Here is a 26,166-nt window from a genome sequence, read left to right as displayed (position 1 = left end):
CAAGGGCAGGTCTGGTGATGGGATCCACAGGCAGGCATGTTGCTGGGGTCCTGAGAAGGGTGGCGTGGTGCCTGGGGTTATTACACAGAGGCAGTGGCACTGAGAGGCCCTGAGATGATAAAGAACCATTGGCATAGTCCTTTTTTTAAAGAAATTTTGAAATTTAGGTGGAGCTCTATGGCACTCTGAGACTGTGTCAATATATACCTGACTTATAGGAAATTATTTTGGGCCAACTAACATCTTGGAAGTATCTTTAGTTCCAAGCCCGCACCTAGTATTTTGTCTACCAGGTTGGCCCAATCCAAAGAATTAAAGCTTAAATCTTACAGGAAAGTTATTTGCCAGGTAAATAACAAAAATAAGTGTTACGAGCTGGAAGAAAGAAAGGAACAATGCATTATCAGGGTAAATGGCAACTGACAATCACCTCAGTGCCAAGAAGAAAGACAACATTGTACAAGAGGAACAAATGAAATTTGGTTTAGGAACTGGATTCTATGCATGAATGAGTACCCAAAATTGCCTTAATTTCATTTTTTAAATTTTGTAAAGATTATTCAGAAATTTGTGGTCTTAGTCATGTTTAACCTCCATCTGACAGATTGCCAAACACATTCACTCCAGACAATCCTTCTAACTTAAAGCTGTTCCCCTTTATATCAATAACAATCCATTGATTAATTCAGTTTTGTATGTCTTGGAGTCCAGTAAATGATAAACATTTCCTCTGCCTAAATCACACCCAACTGAGGGATAGTTAATGTGCTCAGAAAGATGACAATAAAAAATTGTTTTTCACTACAGTGAAAACTGAAATAGAGGAAATGTCTAAATTTCAAGCAACAATAAGTTTGCTAACACTTCAACCCACAACTGAACTTATTCACAAGTGCCAGGTTTTTCCCACAGATGCAGAGCCTACATTGCTAAATATAAGATGTGACCCAGGCAGCAAATCTGAATGAATTTTCATTCTAAAGGCATTCTGGGTCACTGAAGCATATCCATTGCATTCTCCTAATTTACCAGTCAAATACCTCAGTCCTCCAGGGGCAGTGAGGGTAGGTATAAAGTGGTCTGTAGTATTACTCTTGCAAAGTCTTTCTTCTTGGAAACATGAAGATTATGAAGAAAGTGTCCCTACCCCAAGCCACTAGTGTTTCTCAGGCAACTTCTTTTTGGTCAGTTCTTATTTCAATCATCCTTTGGCAGATTCATTTTTCCATCTTTTCCTTCTTTATCTTTTAATAAATTGTCCTCCTCCCCTGCTCATTTCATTCTACTGGTTCTGGTATTTCAATGCAGTTGTGGTCTTATCTACCTTCCTTCCTGCTCTAAACTCTGTACATTCCAAATTCTGATACTCTCCTCTCACCTCTGCTCTGTCCAATTTCCTCCTCCCATTCCTGTGTGACATGTACAGTCTTTTTCAGTCTTCTTTTCTATTGTCCTAATTGTTTCAGACCCAGTAGAAACACAAGAACTCATGTTCCACAGTAGCCCAGCCCAAATTACACTTCAGGCTGTATAAGAAATACACTTTCTTAAAGGATCCCAAGGTGCACTGTCCAATCAAACCATAAAAAAGTATTCAATTGAAACTCAATTCTCACAAACTCAGTGATGGCACACTTATGTGATGGTAAGTGACATGGCAACTATGATAGAGCAACACAAATTTCTCCCCTGAATCCTCCACAGGTTTCTCTTACATCCATAAAACTTCAGAGTTTTCCCAACTATTCTACATTAAGAGACGTTTCTTTCTAAATATCATAAATTGTAATTTTGAAGAAATACATGTCCATTTTCTCCATTTCTGATCTCATTGACAAACATCTTCTCAAAACTCTCCAGATCAATGTTTTATGCCTATATTGGTTCTTGAATTTCAGATCTTTCAGCTTCTAAATGCATTCCACCTTCAGCCAGTTTCTTCCACCCTCCCTGTCTTCCCTCTTTCTTTTTGTCTTCCTCTTTCCCTTCCAAGTTTATTTCAGGACTACTTGATGACAGATCCTGTGACAGTCGCGGAGTGGAAAAGTCTACTGTTTCTATCTTCAGAAAGATCACACTCAACAAGTAAAATGGGCTTGATAAAGTCTCTTTGAATTAAAGCAAGGGTGGAATGTGAATGTCAAGGAGGGACATATAATCTGAACTGCAGGTATGTGGGCAATGAATGCATCTTGGAAGTAGTTATATCTGAAATGGGTCTTACAGGTTAAGGTAGAACTATCCAGGTTTAAACCAGGCAGAGAGATGATTAAATTTGCAGTTGAGAGCAGTCCAAATGACTTGCAGAGGGGTCAAGCCAGTGGTGTGTTGGTAAATGTTTAACACTTAACATTACAAGAGGAAAAAAAGCCATAGATCTCAGATTTGTGGTAATTATCAATTTCCGTGGTGTGACTATTACCACCACAGTGAGTTTCATGCCACCAACAAGATGGCAACTGCTTTACAAACTATCTAAAAATTTAACAAAGGGCTTTTGTGAATTTTTACACACTGATTCCAGAATGCTACTGGGCAAGGGTTCAGACGAGGGCTGTTTCATGCTTTTTACCCCAGGATAGTGTTATGAGTGGTACAAAGCATTTTTTTTTTAATAAATTTATTTTATTTATTTTTGGCTGTGTTGTGTCTTCGTTGCTGCGTGCAGGCTTTCTCTAGTTGCGATGCACAGGGGGGCTACTCTTCGTTGCAGTGTGCAGGCTTCTCATTGCGGGGGCTTCTCTTGTTGTAGAGCACAGGCTCTAGGCGCGCAGGCTTCAGTAACTGTGGCTCATGGGCTCTAGAGCACAGGCTCAGTAGTTGTGGCACACGGGCTTAGTTACTCCGAGGCATGTGGGATCTTCCCAGACCAGGGCTCGAACACGTGTCCCCTGCATTGGCAGGTGGATTCTTAACCACTGCGCCACCAGGGCGCAGTACCAGCCTGGTACAAAGCATTTTTTAAGCAAGAAAATGAAGTGAAGATCAGAGAGAAAAGTGCCTTTTAAAAAGTGAAGATACAGCACGCTCCCATTTGAATATGGGCCTCTTTTCCCCTGAATAAGGATTTTACCAGGTAGGAGGAGCTCCTTGAGTTCCTGTAAGTGATCTGGCATCGCCCCCCAAATACATCTGCTAACACTATTCATATCTCTGCTTGCTCACCAAAAATGAACGGCCAGTGTAAAATAACCACACCATATCCCAAACTTTAACTTTGATATTGAATGTAACTTAAGACTAGTCTTGCAGGCATTGCATCCCTCATCTGGCCCAAGTTTAAAGTATTATTTGAGCACATTCTGACATTATCATCCATGACAATGGCCTGTGGTCATGGGATTCTGGTGTTAGATGCAATCCTGACTCCTCTCTTCTAAAAATGTAAGTCCAATATTTCACTATTTAGGCTTGTTCTTTAAATGAAAGGACATTCTTGCATGTGGAGGTCCTCAGTTAGGGTGGCCTTTCATTTCTCTGAATTCCTCATGGAATTATTCCAATGGACTTCATGGTACATTCTCATTTGTAGAGGTGGGATAAGAATTAAGACTATATTGTTTGAATAACTAATAAGTAAGTATCTGAGGTATGCTGGATATAATTCCTTATGCATATTTTTAGTCTCATGTATGGACCAGGAAATCCTTGTGAGGGAAATGCTATTATTTTTCTCCACCTACTCTCCTCCTACTCTGATTCTTCTATTTATTCTTCTTTTTAATGACAAATAAATTGAGTTTTAGAAATATTTAATTACCTTCCTCAAGGTATATACTTAGCACGTCGCAGGGCTATTAAGTAACTCCAGATTATAACCAACTCTGGGTTTAAATCATTCTATACCAAGATCTCTCCTATTTCATCCTCAGTTTTAATTCTAGGCATCTCAATCATGGAGGCATAACATGCCAGGATTTCCCCCAAAGTGACTGAGACAAGAACCAAAATAAAGATTCTCAGGAAATGTTCTTTTTCCTGAGATAAACAGTTTCTCTGCAAAAGACAGCCAGCTGATAACCAAGCTTAGTTCTCAGGTCTTTCATGCCCATCTGGCACAAATGGAGCTTTGGAACATAATCCAAGCAACTCTGCATTTGATTCCCTTTCTAATCTGAGTATCTAAGGTACACTCCCTTTCTGATGCCCTGTAGCCCTCTCGAATCTTATGTTTGAATATTTTTGTTGCTACATCATTTCCTTCTGTCCCCTTTAACTCTGTAATTCTCTATTCATACCACTTTTACTCCTGTCATTACATCCTCAGTGGCTATATTTTCCAGTAGACAGAAAGGGACATCATCTATCTTGTCATCTGTTGAGGGTCTCACAGTGCCTCCCATTGTGTGACAACTGAACAGTCTGTCGTTGTTGTTGTTGAAGGTTGTGAGATCCATCCTGCAGGAAGAGCTGGAGGCCGCACAGACCAAACCTTCTGTGTTTGACTTGTTCCGCACACCCAGCCTGTGTAAGAGCATCTGTCTCCTGTCCTTTGTGAGGTGGGCTTCTCAGAGTGCATGAGGGACATTAAAATAGTGGAGACATGAATCTACCTCATATCAAAGGATACAACATGCTGTGGGAACAGATTTGAGATAAAATACAGAGGAAGCCATAATGATAATTGCTGTGTTTAGAGTAGTCAAAGGGTTATGAAAATACTGACCCAGAACTATTTATACAGCAGAGAGTTTTGTTTATCATATCACCCTACCAATCTCATCACTGGAAACTGAGACTGAGAACTTCAGTCATGGTACAGACATTGGCTTTAACTTTCTTCACTTGTTTGCTTCCATTTTAATGGAGGTAAAATTACAAGCAGTAAAGTGCACAAAAATGTACAGCTCAATGAATATTTCCATATGTAAATATGCAACCATCACCCAGATAAAGATATAGAAAAAAACTCTAAAACACTAGAAGGCTCCATCATGCATCCTCCACAAAAAACACTCCAAACCCTCCCCCAAAACTTAACAATAATTAGGGGCTCCAGTTTTAGAATTTTAAAATCATCACCTTGCGATGAATTATTCCATAAAATATACCATGTTTTTATACTTTAAAACCAACCACTGGCTGCCTGGTTAATATTTATTGTCATCATTTGTAAGACAAAGGCTCTAAACCTTATGGTAAGTGTCTTTCATTTTTGTTCACCACAGATTTGCAAACTTCATGTCCTATTTTGGCCTGATTCTCCACCTCCAGTACATGGGGAGCAATGTTTTCCTGTTCCAGGTTCTTTTTGGTGCAGTCAACCTCCCAGCCAATTATGTTGCATTTTTGGCACTGAATCACCTGGGCCGTCAAGTAAGCCAGACGCTCTTCATGTTTCTCCTTGGAGTCTCCATTCTGGCCATCACATTTGCACCTCAAGGTGAGAAAAGAGCACAGGTTGAGATAAGAAAATGTCTTACCTCAGAGATTTGAAAACAGAATCTGAAGCCAGAAGGAAGTGAAGACTAGGATTCTAAGGATTTTCCAAAACCAATCTGAGGATTTAGGATAGATTCTGTCATTAAGTGGGTGAGAAATAGTCAAAGGTCAGGAAAAGTCAGTTCAGACATACGGTTGTCTTCACCATATCTGAGATGTATTTGGTAATTGGTGGCATTTATTCCTGACAGTTTCTCTGGGAGAGCAATTGATCACTGTCTCTCTGGCCAATCACACTTGTACCTGTAAATGACAGTATTATGTCACTATGTATAATTGTATCTCATGTGAGGACACAACTGTCACTTTCTCTGTCTGGTCTCTTTCTTATTACTACAGTTTCAGTGAAAATTTACTCCCTGATTCTATATATCCACTCTTGTGTCTGGAATTAGGTCACCATAACTGTAACCCTGGTCCCAGGGTGTCATCTTGACTTTAAGGTATTTTTAATCCTTTGTCTTCAAGCATAGAAGGTACAGAGAGTAGCAAAAAGGCATTAAGCTGTTAACAGCCTCTCTTAAAATCAGTTTTACTAAATTAAATGACCATATGTAATGAATAGGGGAACCCAGGTGGTCACCATGTTTCAGCTAACTCCCAGTGCAGTGATACACTTTACAGGATCCCATCTTGAATATCAGCATCAACGTGAATTTGCTGCCTTACAACAGAGCCCACTCCCATGTTGTAACGCTTTCATGATTTTTCTAATGGAATAGAAAACTGACTTTCTGAAACTTCCTTTCAGAGGTTTCCAAAGTCTAACTATATTTTCCCTAAAACAGATCCTTATTCTTGAATCTTCAAATATTATTCTAGATCAAGCAATTCTCCAGCGTATCCATTAATATGAGCCCCATTCTTTTATTACTCTCTACTGCATTACTAGCCCCATGTCAATATTGTGTAAACACCCAGGTTTTGAACTCCTGGAGGATATTGATGAATCTTACATCCATCAGTAATTGCTCATATGATAGTCCTATGTTATACATGGAAGGCAGAGGAGACACTGGACAGAGTAAATGAAAACAAACTCTTGCTGGGCTTTTGTTCCCCTCTCCATCTTCGGCAAATTTCTGAAATCTCTGATATGTAGGAAGAGTTGATGCAATAACTCAGGTTTTTAATTTCTTATTTAAGCTGTAATATACAGATGTCACATTTCTCAGCTATTAGGCTGTGCACATTCTTTGCCCCTGTGTGCTTTCTCTACCAGGTATTTAACACATGCAAATGTCTCCAACTGTCTCTTTCTTTTTTCTTTTTAAAAAATATTTATTTATTTACTTAATTATTTATTTGGCTGCACCGGGTCTTAGTTGCAGCACGCGGGACCTTCATTGCCGTGTGCGGGATCTTCAGTTGCGGCATGTGGGATCTAGTTCCCTGACCAGGGATCGAACCCAGGCCCCCTGCATTGGGATCGTGGAGTCTTAGCCACTGGACCACCAGGGATGTCCCCCAACTGTGTCTTTTTCACTTATAGTTTGGTGGATGGTGATTTCTTCAGCTCAGATTTCCTGAGTCTCGCTTGTCTTCTTCTCCAGAAATACAGACCCTGCGTGTGGCTTTGTCAACTTTGGGAATAGCAGTTTCTTCTATGGCTCTCATGTGTACTTTTGTCCATGGAAATGAACTAGTCCCCACCATTATCAGGTACACAATCTCATGGAAGCTCTATCAGGGTCAAAACAGACCTTTCCCAGCTAATCAAGACTTATAGTGGGAAGAAAACTAATCTGATTCATTATCAAAAGCATTGATTATAATAGTATTAATAATAACAAAAATTATAGCCAAAATTTTTGTTAAAATCTCACTTTTGTCAGGCATGAGTTAAGCCCTTTAATGTATCATCTCCCATAATCTGCTGAACCATTAAAGGGTAGGTGCTGTTGGTAAGAGTATTTTTTAAATAATGAAAACATGTCTTAATGCACTTGTGCACTTGAAAAATCTGTGAGCAAATAAGAGCATATTTTAAATGTAAGAGTACGTCATCAGCCTTCATGTGTCTAAATGCTGCTGAGGTGTCTCCCATAATCAAAGCAAAATAAGAAATTACAAATTACTTGTATGGATTTATACCAGATGATTTTTGTATTGTTGTTTGCACTCCAAGGGTAACAGCCTCAGGATTCATGGGAATTGCTTCTAATATTGGGGCAGCCCTGGCTCCCCTCTTGATGATCCTAACAGTATATTCTCCCCACCTACCCTGGATCATCTATGGAGTCTGCTCCATCCTCGCTGGCCTTGTTGTTCCACTCCTTCCTGAAACCAGGAACAAGCCTCTGCCTGACTCCATCCAGGATGTGGAAAAGGAGTGAGTAAACCGCTGGCTCTCCCTTAGGGTTGCTGTGTGATATAGGTTCGTGCTGAGGAGGGCAAGGCACCATGCAGGGTCATTGTCCCCAGGAGAAGGCTTACACCTAGACTACTCCAGGTGGTCAGTGCCTTTGGTTTAGCTACAGCCTCATCCCTCCTCACAGTGACCTCAGACTCCCCCAAGCCTCCCTAGATCGCACAGACCAACACCAGTAGGCACCACTAGGTTTAGTGATGAAGAAGCCAAAATTAATGCCCTAGTGTGACATACATACCCTTGAAGGTGTTTCACAAACATGCACAGATCCAGACACCAGATTCTCATCCCTCAGATCCTGGCAGCCCTCAGCCCAGTGAGGGCAGTAACCTCTCTGAGATTGCTGGTGTCTGTAGGTCTGTGACCTGCCCTGGTCACTGAAGATCTGAGGGAGATCAGGGAGAGGACAAGAGCCCCTTCCACAGATGACAATATATCTCAGGGGAAGGAGTCCTATTGTGCTGCCTGTAAGATTCAGACCGTCTGGTTTTCACTGGGAATGAAATTGTTAAGAAAAGAGAGGAAAAAGGTGGTAGTTATTGGTATTTTTAAGTGATCAAGAATTTGAAAGGGTTTAAAAACTTTTATATACTTCCCTTTCCTCTTCCAAAGACCCCGTTAGCCAATACCATGGTGTCCAAGGGTGAGCGCTGAAACTATCAAAGCTGCGTCTCCAGATCCTGCCCTGGGAGCTTGGCTTTTTTCTTCACAAAATTCACTCAGATTCTCAGGGCAGGTGTCATGGTTTTTATCAAAACTTATGGACCAAGAATCAGCTTGCTCTAAAGAATGCAGGACATAGATGTTTTTCCATGTTTTTAAAATTTTGTTTGTTTGTTGTTTTCATTGTATTTGCTCTAGGAGAAGAGGCTCAAGAAAAGCAAAGCAGGAAGATACCTCCATGAAAGTGACACAGTTTTAAAGGATTCCAGGAACTAACTGCTAATCAAAGAGCAAGATAAACAAGAAAAATTGGGATCATTCCCAGATATTGGCAAAATTTGGAAAACAAATAAATAAAAAGATATAAAGGAAAAATGGACCCCATTTACAATTGCAGTTCTAAAAAACTATATATAAAATGCCTATGACTAATCATAGTAAGAAGTTTGAGGAAAGTCATAATACTTTTAAAGGAATCATAATAAAATATGTGTATAATTGTAGCACCCTAGCACATTTCTGGAAAGAAAGCTAGAATAGTATTTAAAACATTGATTCTGCTCTAATTAATGACTGAGTAATTGATGTAATAATTACTTTGGGGACAATTTGAAAAAGTTCCAAATATATCTACAAATTAATTATAGACAAGATCCAGAAAAATGAAGTTTATGGAGGGAAGGTGGTGCAAGTATTTGGGGCAGCATATGCTGAAATGAAACGCAGATGCATTTACAAATCAAAAGAAGTCCAGAATGAGACGGTGGTGTGTAGAACACTTAAAATTTGATAATTTGGGCATCATAAATCACTGGTAGAAAAAAATGATTATGTAATAAATATCATTAACTAACTTTAGAAATAAATGACTAATAATTTGATTTCATTCTCTAAACCAAAATTCCATATGGTTAAAATGACAAATGGAACAATTAAGCCATGTTATTCAATAGAAAATGTGGGTACAAAATCTTGGGATTAAGAAAATGTTCTGATAAGTAAAGCAAATGCCAATGATTTAAATACAGGTAGATTTGACTAAATACTCATTTAAAACCTCTATTGGACAAAACTCTAAAAACTTATGGGAGAAATCTAGAAAAAATATTCACCAAAATGATAAAAGCTGTTAACTTTTAGTGGTGTACCTTTATGAGATTTTACTTTCTTCTTTGTAAGTTTCTGTACTCTAAATTTTAAAAGGATAATGCAACATTTTAAAATATTACAAGATACTATCAAAAATAAACTGCAAAAGACAAATTAACAATTTTCAAAATGATTATATATTAATATGTAGGATTCTAATATATATTCATGAAAAGAATACATAATTCAATATTAGATGGTCAAAAGGCAAGAGCATATAATTTTCAAAAGAAAAAAATCCTATGACTAATAAATTTATGAAAAACTGTACAAAACCACTGGAATTTAAAGACATATAAACTAAGTAAAATACCAACTTTTATTTTCCGAAGAATGTAAATGGAAACTTGTTAATTGATGGTGGAGTTATAAAATAACATATGCCATACAATTGCATAAAACAGAATGGTGTCATTATAAAGAGCTTTAAAAATCTTTCATTGATTCAGCAACCATTTATTCAGCATGTAATAGCCACCAAGCAGTATGATAGGAACCTTGGATACAAAGAGGAAATGAAAAAAAAGTTATAAAAACAGATGTAGCAGATATTACTCTATGTGTACTGGCGTGGCATCACATTTTTATTTTCTATGGGCAAAGAAAATTTATTTTAAAGTCCTCATTCCCTCCAGGCTGGTAGAAAATTGCAAATCAGTTACTTTGGGAAATTATTTCCACAAGTCTTCCACACCAGAGCTATCTAGATTCCAGGAGTATATACGGTTACAAGGAGGAGCTGCACTGGTTATCAGTTACCTGTTCAAAGAGGTTACTACTGGACCAGTGGACACTCAGGTGCAGCAATTCTGCCATCCACACCACAATGAAATGTTGGAATCTGGGGTTTCTCATCTGACAGCTCAGCTCCTTTTACAGCCACAATGGAAGGGGTCTTCTCTTTCCATAGAGTGTTGCCAGGGCTCAGGACTGGGTCCCTGCTCCCCCAGAACCTACAAGCACTCCTCCATCCTCAGACTTCCTAGACACTCAACTTCTTTCTCTTATTAGCTCTTCCACACATACCTTCTAGTTACCCCATGGGCTTTAGTTTTTGAAACACAATCAAGTCAGTCTTACAGTCTTCTTTGTTTTAAATTTCAGTTCTTTTTAAAATAAATTTATTTATTTTTTATTTTTATTCATTTATTTTTGGCTGCTTTGGGTCTTCATTGCTGTGCGCGGGCTTTCTCTAGTTGCAGCAAGTGAGGGTTCCTCTTAGTTTGGTGCACACGTTTCTTATTGCGGTGTCTTCTCTTGTTGCAGAGCTCAGGCTCTAGGCGCATGGGCTTCAGTAGTTTTGGCACATGGGCTCAGTAGTTGTGGCTCAGGGGGTTAGTTGCTCCATGGTATGTGGGATCTTCCCGGGCCAGGGCTTGAACCTGTGTCCCCTGCATTGGCAGGCGGATTCTTAACCACTGCACCACCAGGGAAGCCCCAGTCTTACGTCTTCTTTTGCCTTTTCCCTGCCAAATGACTTCCAAGAGATCAAGAAGCACAGAAATTACCACTTGCAAAAAGTGAGAAAGAGAGAAAGGAAATGTCAAGGAATTATCAATAATGAATGTCATTGGTTTATCCAGTCTTCTTCCTAATGAAATGTTTGATATCCCATCATGAGAAAGACTAGACAGCATCTATTGTACATCACCCCAAAGGCTAGCTGCCAGTCCATAAAATCTGAGGTTTCATGGCAGAAAAAGTCCCACAGGTCCTCATGGGTCTTTGACGTTACACCAGCAGTTGTGGCCCAGCAGATGCTCTGTGATAGAGAGTAGAGTGAGGTATATTTTGGTGGAGAAGTATAGTAAGCACAAGTATAGAAAATTGTGGTGAGAGGCTTGGGGAATTTTCCTTTCAGTCTGACACAGAGTTGCAGGGTCATTCTTCAAAAACGTCCAATCTGCCATTGTTTTGCAACAGGATTATCAGTGAACATGATCAATTGTTTCCAATCTGTCACTGTTTTGCAACAGGATTATCAGTGAACATGTTTCATTTACTCTGTATTTTGTAGTATTTCTTAAAAGGATTTTTATAAAAGGAAAAACCGAATTCAGATAACTAATGACATTTAAAATCAAGTGAGGAAATGCTATATGGCAAATCTTGTCTCCTAATTGTAATATTAGAGCTTCTTCCTGGACATAGACACAGACTATCCACTAACAGAGGCCTTGGCAACCATACCTTTTTGAACCATGAGGCTGTATATAATTTTTGACAATCGTTATATAAAACCTGATTCTATTAATTATTCAGAAATAGTATCATGGAATCTAGTCAACGGTTCCTAAAGAAGGATAGTACATAAAGCAAGTGCAGCTATTAGTAGGCCAGCAGGTGATTTATGGAATGACATGACATGGAAATCTCTGCTGAAAGAGGCTTCCATTGGTACCCTCTCTAAGTTATTACCCTTTATTATTCTCAAAGTTATTATGACATCACTGAGTGGAATATAGTCTTGTAGTGAACCTGAGAAAGGAAATGTGTGAAAACTAGAGACCTGCAATTGCACTCATGCTATTTAGTAAAGGTGGGGTTTGTTTATTTTTGTTTTTTACCATCCTGTCATCCTTCTTTTCAGAAAACTCAAAGATACATTAGTTGATCCCTGTTTCCCAGAATCTATTTTCTCCAGAGTCCATGAGTTGCTGTTGATCACAAGACAGAGACTAAGTGGCTTAGTCACCATAAGCCATTGTCTGTATAGCATGTTCTATAGGAGCTGAAAACTCTTATACAAGGATATCTCAACTAAAGAGCTGCTTTTTGTCATTTATCAATGTGTTTCACTTCCTAGATATAGCAGATACTGTTCCATTTTAGATAACTTATGGCAATGTTAAATAAAGCATACCATCCCTATGGGCAAGACAGATGGACTACAACAAGAGTATGACTTAATGCACACATTTATTCCTTGGACTGGTCCTTGGTCAAAGTGATGTACATCCTTCAATGTTACACTCCTGAGGGACTGCTCATACACAATAACTCATCCTTGTGGTGTTAACTTGGCTCATCTGTGACTCGATACCAGACATTTCTGAAGGGCTCTTCCATCTCTACCTCCTCCCATAGATTGCCTGGGCACTCTGTTGCAACAATACTGGTTCAACATTTAGCTGTAACCAGTCATGCCTTCCTCACAAACTTACAGACTGTAGTTCTAATAAACCTCCTGCATGAAAATTAATGGCTAAGAGGTTTTTTTTATCCCAAAACACCAGATGCAAAACAAAGACTAATCTGTTGATTTACCTTCACTGAAGTATCCCAAGAGTGTTGGGGGTCCCCAAGAACACATTTGAGTTTCCTTATTTACTGGAAGGAGTAACAGAATTCTGAAAAGCTGTTATAGTATGCTTATGGTTTATTACAGGGGAAAGAAAAATTAAAATCAGAAAAGGAAAAATGCCTTAGGTGGAATCCAGAAGAAATCAAGCACAAGCTTCCTGTTGTCCTTTCCTGTTTGGAGTTACACACACTGGTTAATTCTACCAGCAACACGTATGTGGTATATGACAAGATGTATGAAGAAATTCCAGCTACAGAAACTCACCCAAGCCTAGGTGTCCAGGGTTTTTATTGGGTGTCTGTCTTGTAAGATGGACAGCCCCAAGTGACTTCCCTTAACTACTCAGTTATGGTCCCCCAAGAGGTCAGACTGATATAAAATGACCCATGGCCCCAGGTTAACAAAAGCACTCATTCACCATAAATCAGATTCATAGCTAAACTATCTGTCATAGCCCAAGTCCCAAATATACAAATAAACCCTTATCAAATAAAATATTCAAAAGGCTTATAGGTTGTCTCCAAGGAGAGAGAAAAAGGCCAGTCCTTTCCTCAGATAGAGCAGGTTTTGAACATCCTAAGCCATTGAGTTAAAATCTTTACTGCACACCAAGAGACCATGAATACTGTTTCTTCATTTTGGGCTAAAATTGTATTAGGTCAGCAAATGTTATGATTTTCATTCTGATTTCATTATGATGATAGAAATAGATTTAGTAGATAGAATTGACCGAATTTGACATTGTTTGAATTTTGAGTGAATGACAATAAAGAGTTAAGGGAAAACCAGGCATTTTATTTGGATGACTGTATGGATGAGGGTAAAATTTACAGAGATATCAGGAGAAGCAAGCAATAATAAGTAAAAGAATATCTGAAGTAAACAATATCTAAAATAGATTTTCTAGCTATTCCTAATATCTCTTTTGCTGGTTATATTTCCTCCATGCTCCATTTTCGAACCACAACTCCAAGAGCTCATCCTTAGTCTGTCAAGATCACATCAAAAGATCAGGGCCTTAACTAATTCAGAGAGTACAGATAAAACAAACCATTTTTATTTATCTACATAGACAGTGAAGTGAAGAGTAGCCAAGGATACAAGTTCTTCATAGTCTTTGTCCCACAAACCACAAAGGAGGTCACAAAAAGGGGCCAGAAGACTACAATCTGAGTTGTGGGACACCCCACTGATGAAGAGCTGATGCTAGTCTGCAGCTAAAGTATATATTTTATACTCAGCAGCTCCATTCTGAGGGAGGCAGGGCAGGAAGGCTCATACCTCTCTAGAACCCAAATGGCAACTAGAAACTGTCTCTTAACAGGCATTAGCAGTGTCATCACTGATTAACACGTGCCCTCGGTCTGCACAATGGACTCCATGACGACTCCACGACTTCATGATATCACAACTGCAGTTGCAGAGGAGATAATGCCTCCCTAAACTTCAGGGGTCCACAGTGGAGCACCAAGCTTCATTGGACTTTTTTGATTGATCACACAAAGCTATTTAATAATGTGATATTTTTATTCAGCTCTTCTTCCTCCATTATCTCCATGATTACTGTAGTAACCTGCTTCCCTCTACAATGCTATCTTCTACTATCACAAAGGAACTACGTGACAATGCTGGGGAAGATAGATGGTTCCTGGTGTACACTTATCTTACTAATCTGCTTTGAATTACAACATTTCCCCATTGGGAACATCCCTTACAATAACCAGCGTACTACACATGATAATATATCTATTCCCACAATACATTCAGCAGTATCAATCACCACTACTTGATGTGAAATAGCCCTAAAGTTCCCACCCACAAAATTATAACAGTCCATTGTCCAATCTGAAAGCTATTTCCATATCCAGTTAAAGTAATTTCCTAATGTAACATGAGTACCTCCTGGCAGCACAGTGAATTATTCCTCAGTATCCAAAAATATGAAGAGATTCCTTTGTTGCCATAAGTTCCCCAATACACCTTCATCAGTGCATAATGTATCTGGTGCTCCTTAGGAACTGATGAATTTTAGACTTTGCCCCAGTTCTGTTTTTCCTTGAACGGATAAAGTTTGACTATAGGGATTACGTCAAAGTCATTGAATCAATACCATTCCACACAGCATAGGCGGGAGGGAGCCAGATTGTGCACTATAAATGAGAAAGCTCACTGATCTTCAATCTGGATCTTAAAAGTTTGTTGCCATTTGCTGGCCTGTTATCAATAGGTAATATCCATCATGAGAACATTATCAGTCACTCCTGTGGGTACCCCCTAAAGTAATCATCAGATACATAAGAGTCCTACAGTATGGATCTTCAATTGGCCTGTTTAACTGCCCAGTAGCCTAAAGAGCATATACCATAGTTTGTGTTCAGGCTTTAATTCTGTGGTTTTTATTGCCCAGGAGCTGAATCATTTTCCAGAAACACAAGAGAATATGTTATTGTCCAAGGAGCAGGAGAAAACATAATTGTCCCTAGTAGCTTGATGCTGCAAATTGAACAAATTGGTCTGTCTGAATCTGGGTGAATGTCTCATTATCTTATTTTCAATTACAAACCCAGGCCTGAATTACAATACCCATAATGGAAGTTTATAGCCTTCCATATTCTCATCCATAGCAGCTTATCAGATGACATAAACTCATCTATAGCAACACCTTGATCCTTGTGAGGTCTTATCAAATGATTTTATACTCACATCTCTACTTGATGTGTAAAAATGTTTTTTCTGATAATAGCCTGGATTTGGTCCTTCCTGAGAATCCAATGCTAATTTTTTTTCAGCTCCTGTTTTTTTATTTTTATTTATTTATATATTTATGGCTGTGTTGGGTCTTCGTCTCTGCGTGAGGGCTCTCCCCAGTTGTGGCAAGCGGGGGCCACTCTTCATCGCGGTGCGTGGGCCTCTCACTATCGCGGCCTCTCTTGTTGCGCAGCACAGGCTCCAGACACGCAGGCTCAGTGATTGTGGCCCACGGGCCTAGTTGCTCTGCGGCATGTGGGATCTTCCCAGACCAGGGCTCGAACCCGTGTCCCCTGCATTGGCAGGCAGATTCTCAACCACTGCGCCACCAGGGAAGCCCCAATGCTAATTTTTAGCTCACCTGCTATCTAGAAATAAAACTAAAAACCATCATGTCCTCATTCTTCTTACTTTAGTAGTTCTTAATTTATCTCTCTCCCTTCATTTTTTTCTAAAACCAGCAAGAAAAATCAAGTGACATCTTTGACATTTTGCTTGATAATTTTCTTAGATATATCACCCAGTTTATTAAGCCCATTTTCCACTTTCCACATATTAGTAAGGACAGTGTTATTAAGCTTTCTGCAACTACATAATATGGATCCTCACTTCTCCAGGTTCCAATAGGATTTTTCTCACTTTTCCTTAGGAATTCACTGGTAACCAATTCAAAGTAAAAATTCTATTAATTCTGGGAGTGACATTAGCAAGATGGCAGAATAAGAAGCCCTAGACCTTCCTTCCCCACAGATTTAACAAGAAGATGACAAAAAACTTCTGTGAGAAATCCAGAAGCCAGTTAAAAATTCATGTACCCCAGATGAGCATGAAGCCAACAGCATCAACCAGTAGGGAATTCCTGACACTCTCCACTCTCTCTGGTTAGAGCCCCTCCCCACACCTCACACTGAGGTGCATCGGATTGGAAACCACCAACTCCTATCTTCTTTCTGGGGAGGAAATTAGAAGATTGTATGTCCAACTGATTTATTGGGGGGGCCACTTCTGGGGAGACCATCACCTATACAAATAAGAATGGATGCCAGGTTGGGGGGGGCATCCTCTGAAAAAAAGACATAAACCCTGCACCAGAATGTGCAATACCACAAATAGACACTAGGTGGAGACCCCGGACAGTGATTTACTACAGTGTCTGCTAGGTCTCAATACTACAAACAATAGGGAGAGGTCCTGAGTAAAAACCAGCCAACTTCTTCAAATTGGAGATTACACACAAAAGCCAGAGAGGGCACATACCAAGAAAAGGCTTGAGAGGTCTCCAGAATCTCTAGCCAGGCTTTGTGAAGAAAGTCCTCCCTGTATGAGACCAGAGTACAAAGTTTGGAAGAGTTAGCTCGTTCTTCAGATGCTAAAAACCTCAATAACAAAAATAACAAGACATAAAAAGAACAGGCAATCATGACACATTTAAATGAACCAATTAAACCTCCAGAAACTGAACCTAAAGGAAACAGAAATACATGAATTGCCAAAGAATGCAAAATTACCATGATAAAGATGCTCAATGAATTAAAGAGAGCAAAGGCAACTAAACAAAATCAGGGGGGAAATGCATGAACAAAATGAGACTATCAACAGAGATGTAAACTATAAATGAAAACCAAACAGAAATTCTGGAACTGAAGAATACAAGAACTAAATTGAAAAATTTATGGGAAGGACTAAGCAACAGACTTGACCAGGCGGAAGACAGAATCAATGAACATGAAGACAGAACTTTTGAAATTACCAAGGCAGAGGATCAAAAAGAAGAACAAATGAAGAAAAATGAAGAGAGCCAAAAGGACTTATGGGACACATCCAAGCAGAACAGCATGCACATTATGGGAGTCTTGAAAGGAGAAGAAAGGGAGAAAGGAGAAGAGAAACTATTTGAAGAAATAATAGCCAAAAAATTCCCAAGTCTGAGAAATAGACATACAAGTTGAAGAAGCACAAAGAACTCCAATTGGGATAAATCTGAAGAGACCTTTCCTGAGATACATTATTATAATCATACTGTCAAAAGCCACAGATAGAGAATCTTGAAAGCAACAAGAGAAAAGCAACTTGTTATATACAAGAGAGTGCCTATTAGACTATCAGCATATTTTCTACAGAAATCTTGTGGTCTAGAATGGAGTGGAATGATAAATTCAAAGAAAGGAAAAAAAAAAACTGCCAACCAAGAATACTATATCCAGCAAAACTATCCCTAAAAAAAAGGAGAAGGTAAGATTTTCCCAAACAAAAGATGAAGAAGTTTATCACCACTAGATCAGACCTACATGAAATGTTAAAAGGAGTCCTACAAGTTGAAGCAAAGAGACAATAAACAGCAACACAAAACCATGTAAAAGTATAAAATCCCTGATAAAGGTAAATATAGAGACAAATATAGAATCTTGTGGTTTGTGTTGTAGATGAGTGTGTCTTTCCAGTTGTTTGTATCTACTTTAGTTTCTTTCATTGATGTCTTATGTTTTCCAAATACAAGTCTTTCACATTCCTGGTTAAATTTTCTTTTGATGCAATTTTTAAGGGGATTGTTTTCTTAATTTCTCTTTCTAATATTTTTTAATGTATAGAAATGCAACAGATTTCTGTATATTAGTTTTATATCCTGCAACTTTACAAAATTAGTTAGTTGTTACAGTTTATTGGTGGCCTCTTTGGGATTTTTATGTATAGTATTATGTCATCTGAAAACAGTGACAGTTTTACTTCTTCCTTTCCAATTTGGATCCCTTGAATATTTTTCTGTGAATTTCTGTGGCCAGGACTTCCAGTACTATGTTTAATAAAAGTGGCAAGAGTGAGCATCTTTGTCTCTTTCCCAATGTTAGAGAAAATGCTTTCAGTATTTCACTATTGAGTATGATGATGGCTGTATGTTTATCATATATAACCCTTTATTATGTTCCCTTTCTACTCACTTTGTCAACTGCTTTTACCATAAATGGATGTTGAATTTTGTCAAAAGATTTTTCTGCATCTATTGGCCTGATCATATGATTTTTATTCTTCAGCTTGTTAATGTGGTATATCACATGGATTGATTTATGACTATTGAATCATCCTTGCATCCCTGGGATAAATCCCACTTCATCATGTTGTATCTTTCTTTTAAAGTATTTTTGAATTCAGTTTCTTAATATTTGTGGAGGATTTTTGCATCTATTTTCACCAGTGGTATTAGTCTGTATTTTTGGTGTGTGTGAGTGTCTTTGTCTGGTTTTGGTAACAGGGTGATGCTGGCTTTTTTGAATAAATTTGGAAGTGTTCCTTTCTCTTCAATTTTTTGGAAATTTTGAAAGGATAAGTATTAAGTCTTCTTTAAATGTTTGATAGAATTCCTCTGTGAAGCTGTCTGATCCTGGACATTTGTTTTGGTGGAGTTTGTTACTGATTCAATTTTATTACTGCTGATTGGTCTGTTCTTGTTTTCTATTTCTTCCTGAATCCAGTCTTCCAGTTTTCTGACTGAATCCAGCCTTGGGAGATTGTACATTTCTAGGAATTTATCCATTTCTTTAGGTTGTCCATTTTATTGACACATAATTGGTCACAGTAATCTCTTATGATTCTTTGTTTCTGTGGTGTCAGTTATAATTTCTCCACTTTCATTTTTTTTAACATCTTTATTAGAGTATAAAGAAGATAAACAAAATTGATAAACCATAAGCCAGACTCATCAAGAAAAAAAGGGAGAAGAATCAAATCAACAGAATTAGAAATGAAAAAGGAGAAGTAACAACTGACACTGCAGAAATACAAAGGATCATGAGAGATTACTACAAGCAACTATATGCCAATAAAATGGAAAACCTGGAAGAAACGGACAAATTCTTAGAAATGCACAACCTTCAGAGACTGAACCAGCAAGAAATAGAAAATATGAACAGACCAATCACAAGCACTGAAATTGGAACTGTGATTAAAAATCTTCCAACAAACAAAAGCCCAGGACCAGATGGCTTCATAGGTGAATTGTATCAAACATTTAGAGAAGAGCTAACACCTACCCTTCTCAAACTCTTCCAAAATATAGCAGAGGGAGGAACACTCCCAAACTCATTCTACAAGGCCACCATCACCCTGATACCAAAACCAGACAAAGATGTCACAAAGAAAGAAAACTACAGGCCAATATCACTGATGAACATAGATGCAACAATCCTCAACAAAATACTAGCAAAAGAATCCAACAGCACATTAAAAGGATCATACACCATGACCAAGTGGGGTTTATCCCAGGAATGCAAGGATTCTTCAATATACACAAATCAATCAATGTGATACACTATATTAACAAATTGAAGGAGAAAAACCATATGATCATCTCAATAGATGCAGAGAAAGTTTCGACAAAATTCAACACCAATTATGATAAAAACCCTCCAGAAAGTAGGCATAGAGGGAACTTTCCTCAACATAATAAAGGCCATATATGACAAACCCACAGCCAACATTGTCCTCAATGGCAAAAAACTGAGACCATTTCCACTGAGATCAGGTAAAAGACAAGGTTGCCCACTCTCACCACTATTATTCAACATAGTTTTGGAAGTTTTAGCCACAGCAATCAGAGAAGAAAAAGAAATAAAAGGAATCCAAATCAGAAAAGAAGAAGTAAAGCTGTCACTGTTTGCAGATGACATGATACTATACATCGAGAATCCTAAAGATGCTACCAGAAAACTACTAGAGCTAATCAATGAATTTGGTAAAGTAGCAGGATACAAAATTAATGCACAGAAATCTCTTGCATTCCTATACACTAATGATGAAAAATCTGAAAGAGAAATTATGAAAATACTCCCATTTACCATTCCAACAAAAAGAATAAAATATCTAGGAATAAACCTACCTAAGGAGACAAAAGACTTGTATGCAGAAAATTATAAGACACTGATGAAAGAAATTAAAGATGATACAAATAGATGGAGAGATATACCATGTTCTTGGATTGGAAGAATCAACATTGTGAAAATGAATATACTACCCAAAGCAATTGACAGATTCAGTGCAATCCCTCTCAGACTACCACTGGCATTTTCCACAGAACTAGAACAAAAAATTTCATAATTTGTATGGAAACACAAAAGACCCCGAATAGCCGAAGCAATCTTGAGAAAGAAAAATGGAGTTGGAGGAATCAGGCTCCCTGACTTCAGACTATACTACAAAGCTACAGTAATCAAGACAGTATGGTACTGGCACAGAAACAGAAATATAGATCAATGGAACAGGATAGAAAGCCCAGAGATATCCCATGCAATATGGTCACCTTATCTTTGATAAAGGAGGCAAGAATATACAGTGGAGAAAAGACAGCCTGTTCAATAAGTGGTGCTGGGAAAACTGGACAGCTACATGTAAAGGAATGAAATTAGAACACTCCCTAGCACCATACTCAGAAATAAACTCAAAATGGATTAAAGACCTAAATGTAAGGCCAGACACTATCAAACTCTTAGAGGAAAACATAGGCAGAACACTCTATGACATAAATCACAGCAAGATCCTTTTTGACCCACCTGCTAGAGAAATGGAAATAGAAACAAAAATAAACAAATGAGACCTAATGAAACTTAAAAGCTTTTGCACAGCAAAGGATACCATAAACAAGATGAAAAGGCAACCCTCAGAATCAGAGAAAATATTTGCAAATGAAGCAACTGATAAAGGATTAATCTCCAAACTTTACAAGTAGCTCATGCAGCTCATTATCAAAAAAACAAAGAACCCAGTCCAAAAATGGGCTGAAGACCTAAATAGACATTTCTCCAAAGAAGATATACAGATTGCCAACAGACACATGAAAGAATGCTCAGCATCATTAATCATTAGAGAAATGCAAATCAAAACTACAATGAGATATAATCTCACACCGGTCAGTATGGCTATCATCAAAAAATCTAGAAACAATAAATGCTGGAGAGGGTGTGGAGAAAAGGGAACCCTCTTGCACTGTTGGTGGGAATGTAAATTGATATAGCCACTATGGAGAACAGTATGGAGGTTCCTTAAAAAACTAAAAATAGAACTACCATACAACCTAGCAATCCCACTACTGGGAATATACCCTGAGAAAACCATATAAAAAGAGTCATGTACCAAAGGGTTCATTGCAGCTCTATTTACAATAGCCAGGACATGGAAGCAACCTAAGTGTCCATCAACAGATGAATGGATAAAGAAGATGTGGCTCATATATACAATGGAATATTACTCAGCCATAAAAAGAAATGAAATTGAGTTATTTGTAGTGAGGTGGATGGACCTAGAGTCTGTCATACCAAGTGAAGTAAGTCAGAAAGAGAAAAACAAATACTGTATGCTAACACATATATATGGAATCTAAAAAAATAATAATAATAAATGGTCATGAAGAACCTAGGGGCAAGACGGGAATAAAGACACAGACCTACTAGAGAATGGACTTGAGGATACAGGGATGGGGAAGGGTAAGCTCGGACAAAGTGAGAGAGTGGCATGGACATATATACACTACCAAACGTAATATAGATAGCTATTGGGAAGCAGCCGCATAGCACAGGGAGATCAGCTCAGTGCTTTGTGACCACCTAGATGGGTGGGATAGGGAGGGTGGGAGGGAGGGAGATGCAAGAGGGAAGAGATATGGGGACATATGTATATGTATAACTGATTCACTTTGTTATAAAGCAGAAACTAACACACCATTGTAAAGTAATTATACTCCAATAAAGATGTTAAAAAAAATTCTGAATAGTAAAGCAAATGCCAAAAATTTAAAGACAGGTAAGTTGAATAATACTCATTTAAAGCCTATGCTTGACAAATGTCTAACAATTTATCAAAGGAAACTAGAAAAATATTCACCATAATGATAATAACAGTTAACTTTTTAAAATAAATTTATTTGTTTATTTATTTATTTTTGGCTGCATTGGGTCTTCGTTGCTGCATGCAGGCTTTCTCTAGTTGCAGCAATGGGGGCTATTCTTCATGGTGGTGCATGGGCCTCTCATTGCAGTGGCTTCTCTTGTTGTGGAGCACGGGCTCTAGGCACACAGGCTTCCATAGTTGTGGCATGCGGGCTCAGTAGTTGTGGCTTGCGGGCTTAGTTGCTCCACAGCATGGTGGATCTTCCGAGACCAGGGCTCGAACCCGTGTCCCCTGCATTGGCAGGCAGATTCTTAACAACTGCACCACCAGGGAAGTCCCAACAATTCACTTTTAATAGTGGACTTTTAAGTGATTATTATTTTCTTTTCTATAAGTTTCTGTATTCAAAGTTTTAATCAAGGAATATGTAAAATTTCAAAATATTATAAGGTTTCAAAAATGAAAGCACAAATGACAAAATAAAAAATTTTCAAAGTGTATTTTAATATGTAGAATTCTCATAAATATCTACCAAAAAAATATAATAAATAAGTCAATAGAAAAATGGGTAAGAGCCAGAACATAACATTTGTAAGAGAAAAAAAATGCCACATGGGTAATAAATGTATGAAAAACTGAACAAACCCACTGGAAATTAAAGACCTACAAGTTAAAATGAAATATCAACTTTTATTTTCAAAAGACCAAAAATTAAAGTGTGTTTATTGTCAAGACTAGTGAGAGTGCAGTTCAACGGAAATGTATTAATCGATGGTGGAATTATAAAATAATTCATGCTAGATCGGTGCTAAAAACACAGTTTGGCATCATTATCAAGAGCTTTAAAATAAACTTTCATTAATCCAGCAGCCGTTGACCGAGCCCATAGTAATTACCAAGGAGTGTGGTAAGCAATCTACATACACAGATGAAATGAAAAAGATGGGCCTAAAGCAGGTGTAACAGTATATATCGCAGTACACAGCTACAGGTGTGGTCTCACATCTTTATTTTCTACAGGTGAACATAATTTTAAGTTCCCTTTTCCTCCAGGTTCACAGTCAATCACAAGTCAGTTTGGGGGATTATTTCTATAATCCTTCCCTACCAGGACTGTCTAGATCCCATGGGCATATGCAATGCCACAGTGATGAGTTAAGAACAAGATAGCTGATTGTCAGTTATCTGTTAATACTGGCCCTGTACACACTTGGTTGCTACCACCTTGCCATTCACCGCCACATCAGGCGCTGGAATCTGGCCTACTGATCAACAGTTCATGCAGCCACTCTGTTATAGGTCTGTTGTTTCCCCAGGGCGCTACTGGGTCCTTCTCCTCCATAACCCACAGAATCTCCCCCATTTTTCTACCCTTCCCAAACACTCAGTGTCTTTCCCCTTCTTTCATTACCTCTTCCAGAGACCTTCTAGTTATCCCCATGGACTTCAGATTTTTAAAACAAAGTCAATCAGTCTTACAAGCTTCTTCTGCTTTTCACCTGCAAAATGCCTTCCAGGAGACAAAGAAGCACAGACATGACAAACTATAGGAATGTGGGAAAGACACAAGGGTAAAAAGGCAGGGGCTGATATATTTATAGTTCTCACTGTAGAGCCAAAGAGACAAATAGGTTGAAAGTGAAAGGATGGAAAAAGATATTCCATGCAAATGGGTCTGGGTTGGCTATATCAGTATCAGAAAAAATAGACTTGAAATCTAAAAGTTTACAAGAGACAAAAGAGAATATTATATATTAATAAAAGTTTCAATGCAGTATGAACATCTAACAATTACAAATATTTACACACCTAATAAGAGACCTTCAAAATATAAGAAGGAGAAAGATGGCAAATGAGGAAACACAAAGCACTCATTCCCCCATGGCAACATTAATTAAAAAAAAAAAAAAAAACTAGAGACTGCCTAAAATAATTTTATAGGAGATCTGGAAAACAATCAAAGGACTACAGCAACCAAGAGAACACCAATCAAGAAAAAGGACATTCAAAAGGGTAAGAAATTTTTACTCACATTTACTCCACCCCTTCCCCAGTGTAACACAGTAATAATCCAGGGAAAGTAGCAGCCCAGCTCCCAATCCCTTCTGCAGAACCAGAAGGAGCAAAGACGACCTTATTTGCAATGTTCTAATTGATTTGGGGGCTGCCTGAAGTACTGGTCTCTGTTTCACCAAAGAGCTCAGGACAGGAAAAGGTGCATAACTCAGATCTCAGGCTGAAAAAAAGAAACTAAGAGTAAGGGGCAATGGTTATAAAAACTGGGCGGGACCACAGATCTACAGAAGCCTCAGGCAGAGATTACTGGTGGAGAAATACAATAAACCATGAAAGCCCCGAGGGGAAGCTGAGGTGAGACTCTTTGCAAAATTAAGAAATTCAAAAGCAGCAGTGTATACAGAGGAATTGTAAAAGCCACATGAAGACCCACACAGGATGCATTCTCAGAAAAGACCTTAAGCTTCACCTTGAGCTGATTTTAAGGCTCAAAACACACTCTGCTAACTAGTGATGGACATTCCCAGAAGAAAGCCAATGTACAAAGATTAGCAGAGGTGGCTGTTTCTTCAAATGCCCAGTTTTCAACCAAACAAAGTATACAAAGAAACAGAAAAATATGGCGCAATCAAAGGAAGAAAATGGCAGCAGAAAATATCCCTTTGTAAACATAGGCCTCAGACATAATAGACAAGGACTTTAAAACAACTGCCTTAAATATGCTGAAAGAGCTAAAGGAAAACATGGACGAAGAACTGAAAGATATCAGGAACACTGTATATGAACAAGATAAGGACAAGAGATAGAAATTGTAAAAGGTTCTGGAGCTGAAAAATACAGTAACTGTATTGAAAATGAGGAATTCATGAAACCATAGCAAAAAAAAAAAATCCAATTAAAAAATGTGCAAAGGACCTGAATAGATATTTTTCCAAAGAAAACATACAAATGGCTAATAGGGATATGAAAAGGTGCTCAACATTACTAATCATCAGGGAAATGCAAATCAAAACCATGCCTGTTAGGATGGCTATTATAAAAAAGAAAAAAGATAAACGTTGGTAGAAATGTGAAGTTATCTATTGCTGCAAAACAATCACTCCAATATTTAGCAGCTTAAAACAAGAAACATTTGTTTTCTCTCACAGTTTCTGAGGATCAAGAATTCTGAAGCAAGGGACAAGCACAGGCAGGGACAGAGGACAAAAATAAGTTACATAAGAGTGTAGTTCAGAGTCTCTGTTATCTACTAATATTACACTTCATCTCAGTTCACACCAAGCCCCCCTGGGTATCTGTCATGACTAGAAGACAGCGGAAGAAAATAATTGAGCTAGGTTCACATGTGGAATGACTCGGTATATGCATACAAGTCACAAACTGACTGTTTTCTGAACTATTGGCCCACTCTGGGTGACCTTGAATGTCAGTGCTTACAGGAACTTCTCTAAATGGGCAGAGATTCAGGCATGACACCTGATCATCTACTTTGTATAAAAAGAGAAGTAGCCTGCCATCAGATATATATGGATTAAAGGGATTTTCAAATGGCTTAGCTTGTTAGTCTGGGCCTAAACACAGAAAGATTGGATAGTAGGGG

The 26,166-nt window shown here is 38.3% G+C and overlaps 1 protein-coding gene across 1 annotated transcript in view; it reads left to right on the top strand.

Annotated features, from left to right (window-relative positions):
* The window catches only part of LOC103017070 (organic anion transporter 7), a 34,895-nt gene extending 24,793 nt beyond the window's left edge, over positions 1–10,102 (top strand). Inside the window, exons 6-10 of the mRNA XM_007174364.3 lie at positions 4,384–4,499; positions 5,169–5,383; positions 6,996–7,104; positions 7,571–7,774; positions 8,675–10,102. Of these exons, the coding sequence (XP_007174426.2) occupies positions 4,384–4,499; positions 5,169–5,383; positions 6,996–7,104; positions 7,571–7,774; positions 8,675–8,735 (705 nt within the window). The 3' untranslated portion in view covers positions 8,736–10,102. The remainder of the gene's footprint in view (positions 1–4,383; positions 4,500–5,168; positions 5,384–6,995; positions 7,105–7,570; positions 7,775–8,674) is intronic.
* The last annotated feature ends 16,064 nt before the right edge of the window (positions 10,103–26,166 follow it).

The sequence above is a fragment of the Balaenoptera acutorostrata genome, chromosome 9 (assembly GCF_949987535.1).
Source record: "Balaenoptera acutorostrata chromosome 9, mBalAcu1.1, whole genome shotgun sequence".
In the NCBI taxonomy this organism is placed as follows: Eukaryota; Metazoa; Chordata; class Mammalia; order Artiodactyla; family Balaenopteridae; genus Balaenoptera; species Balaenoptera acutorostrata.
This window is presented reverse-complemented; position numbering and strand designations above follow the sequence as displayed.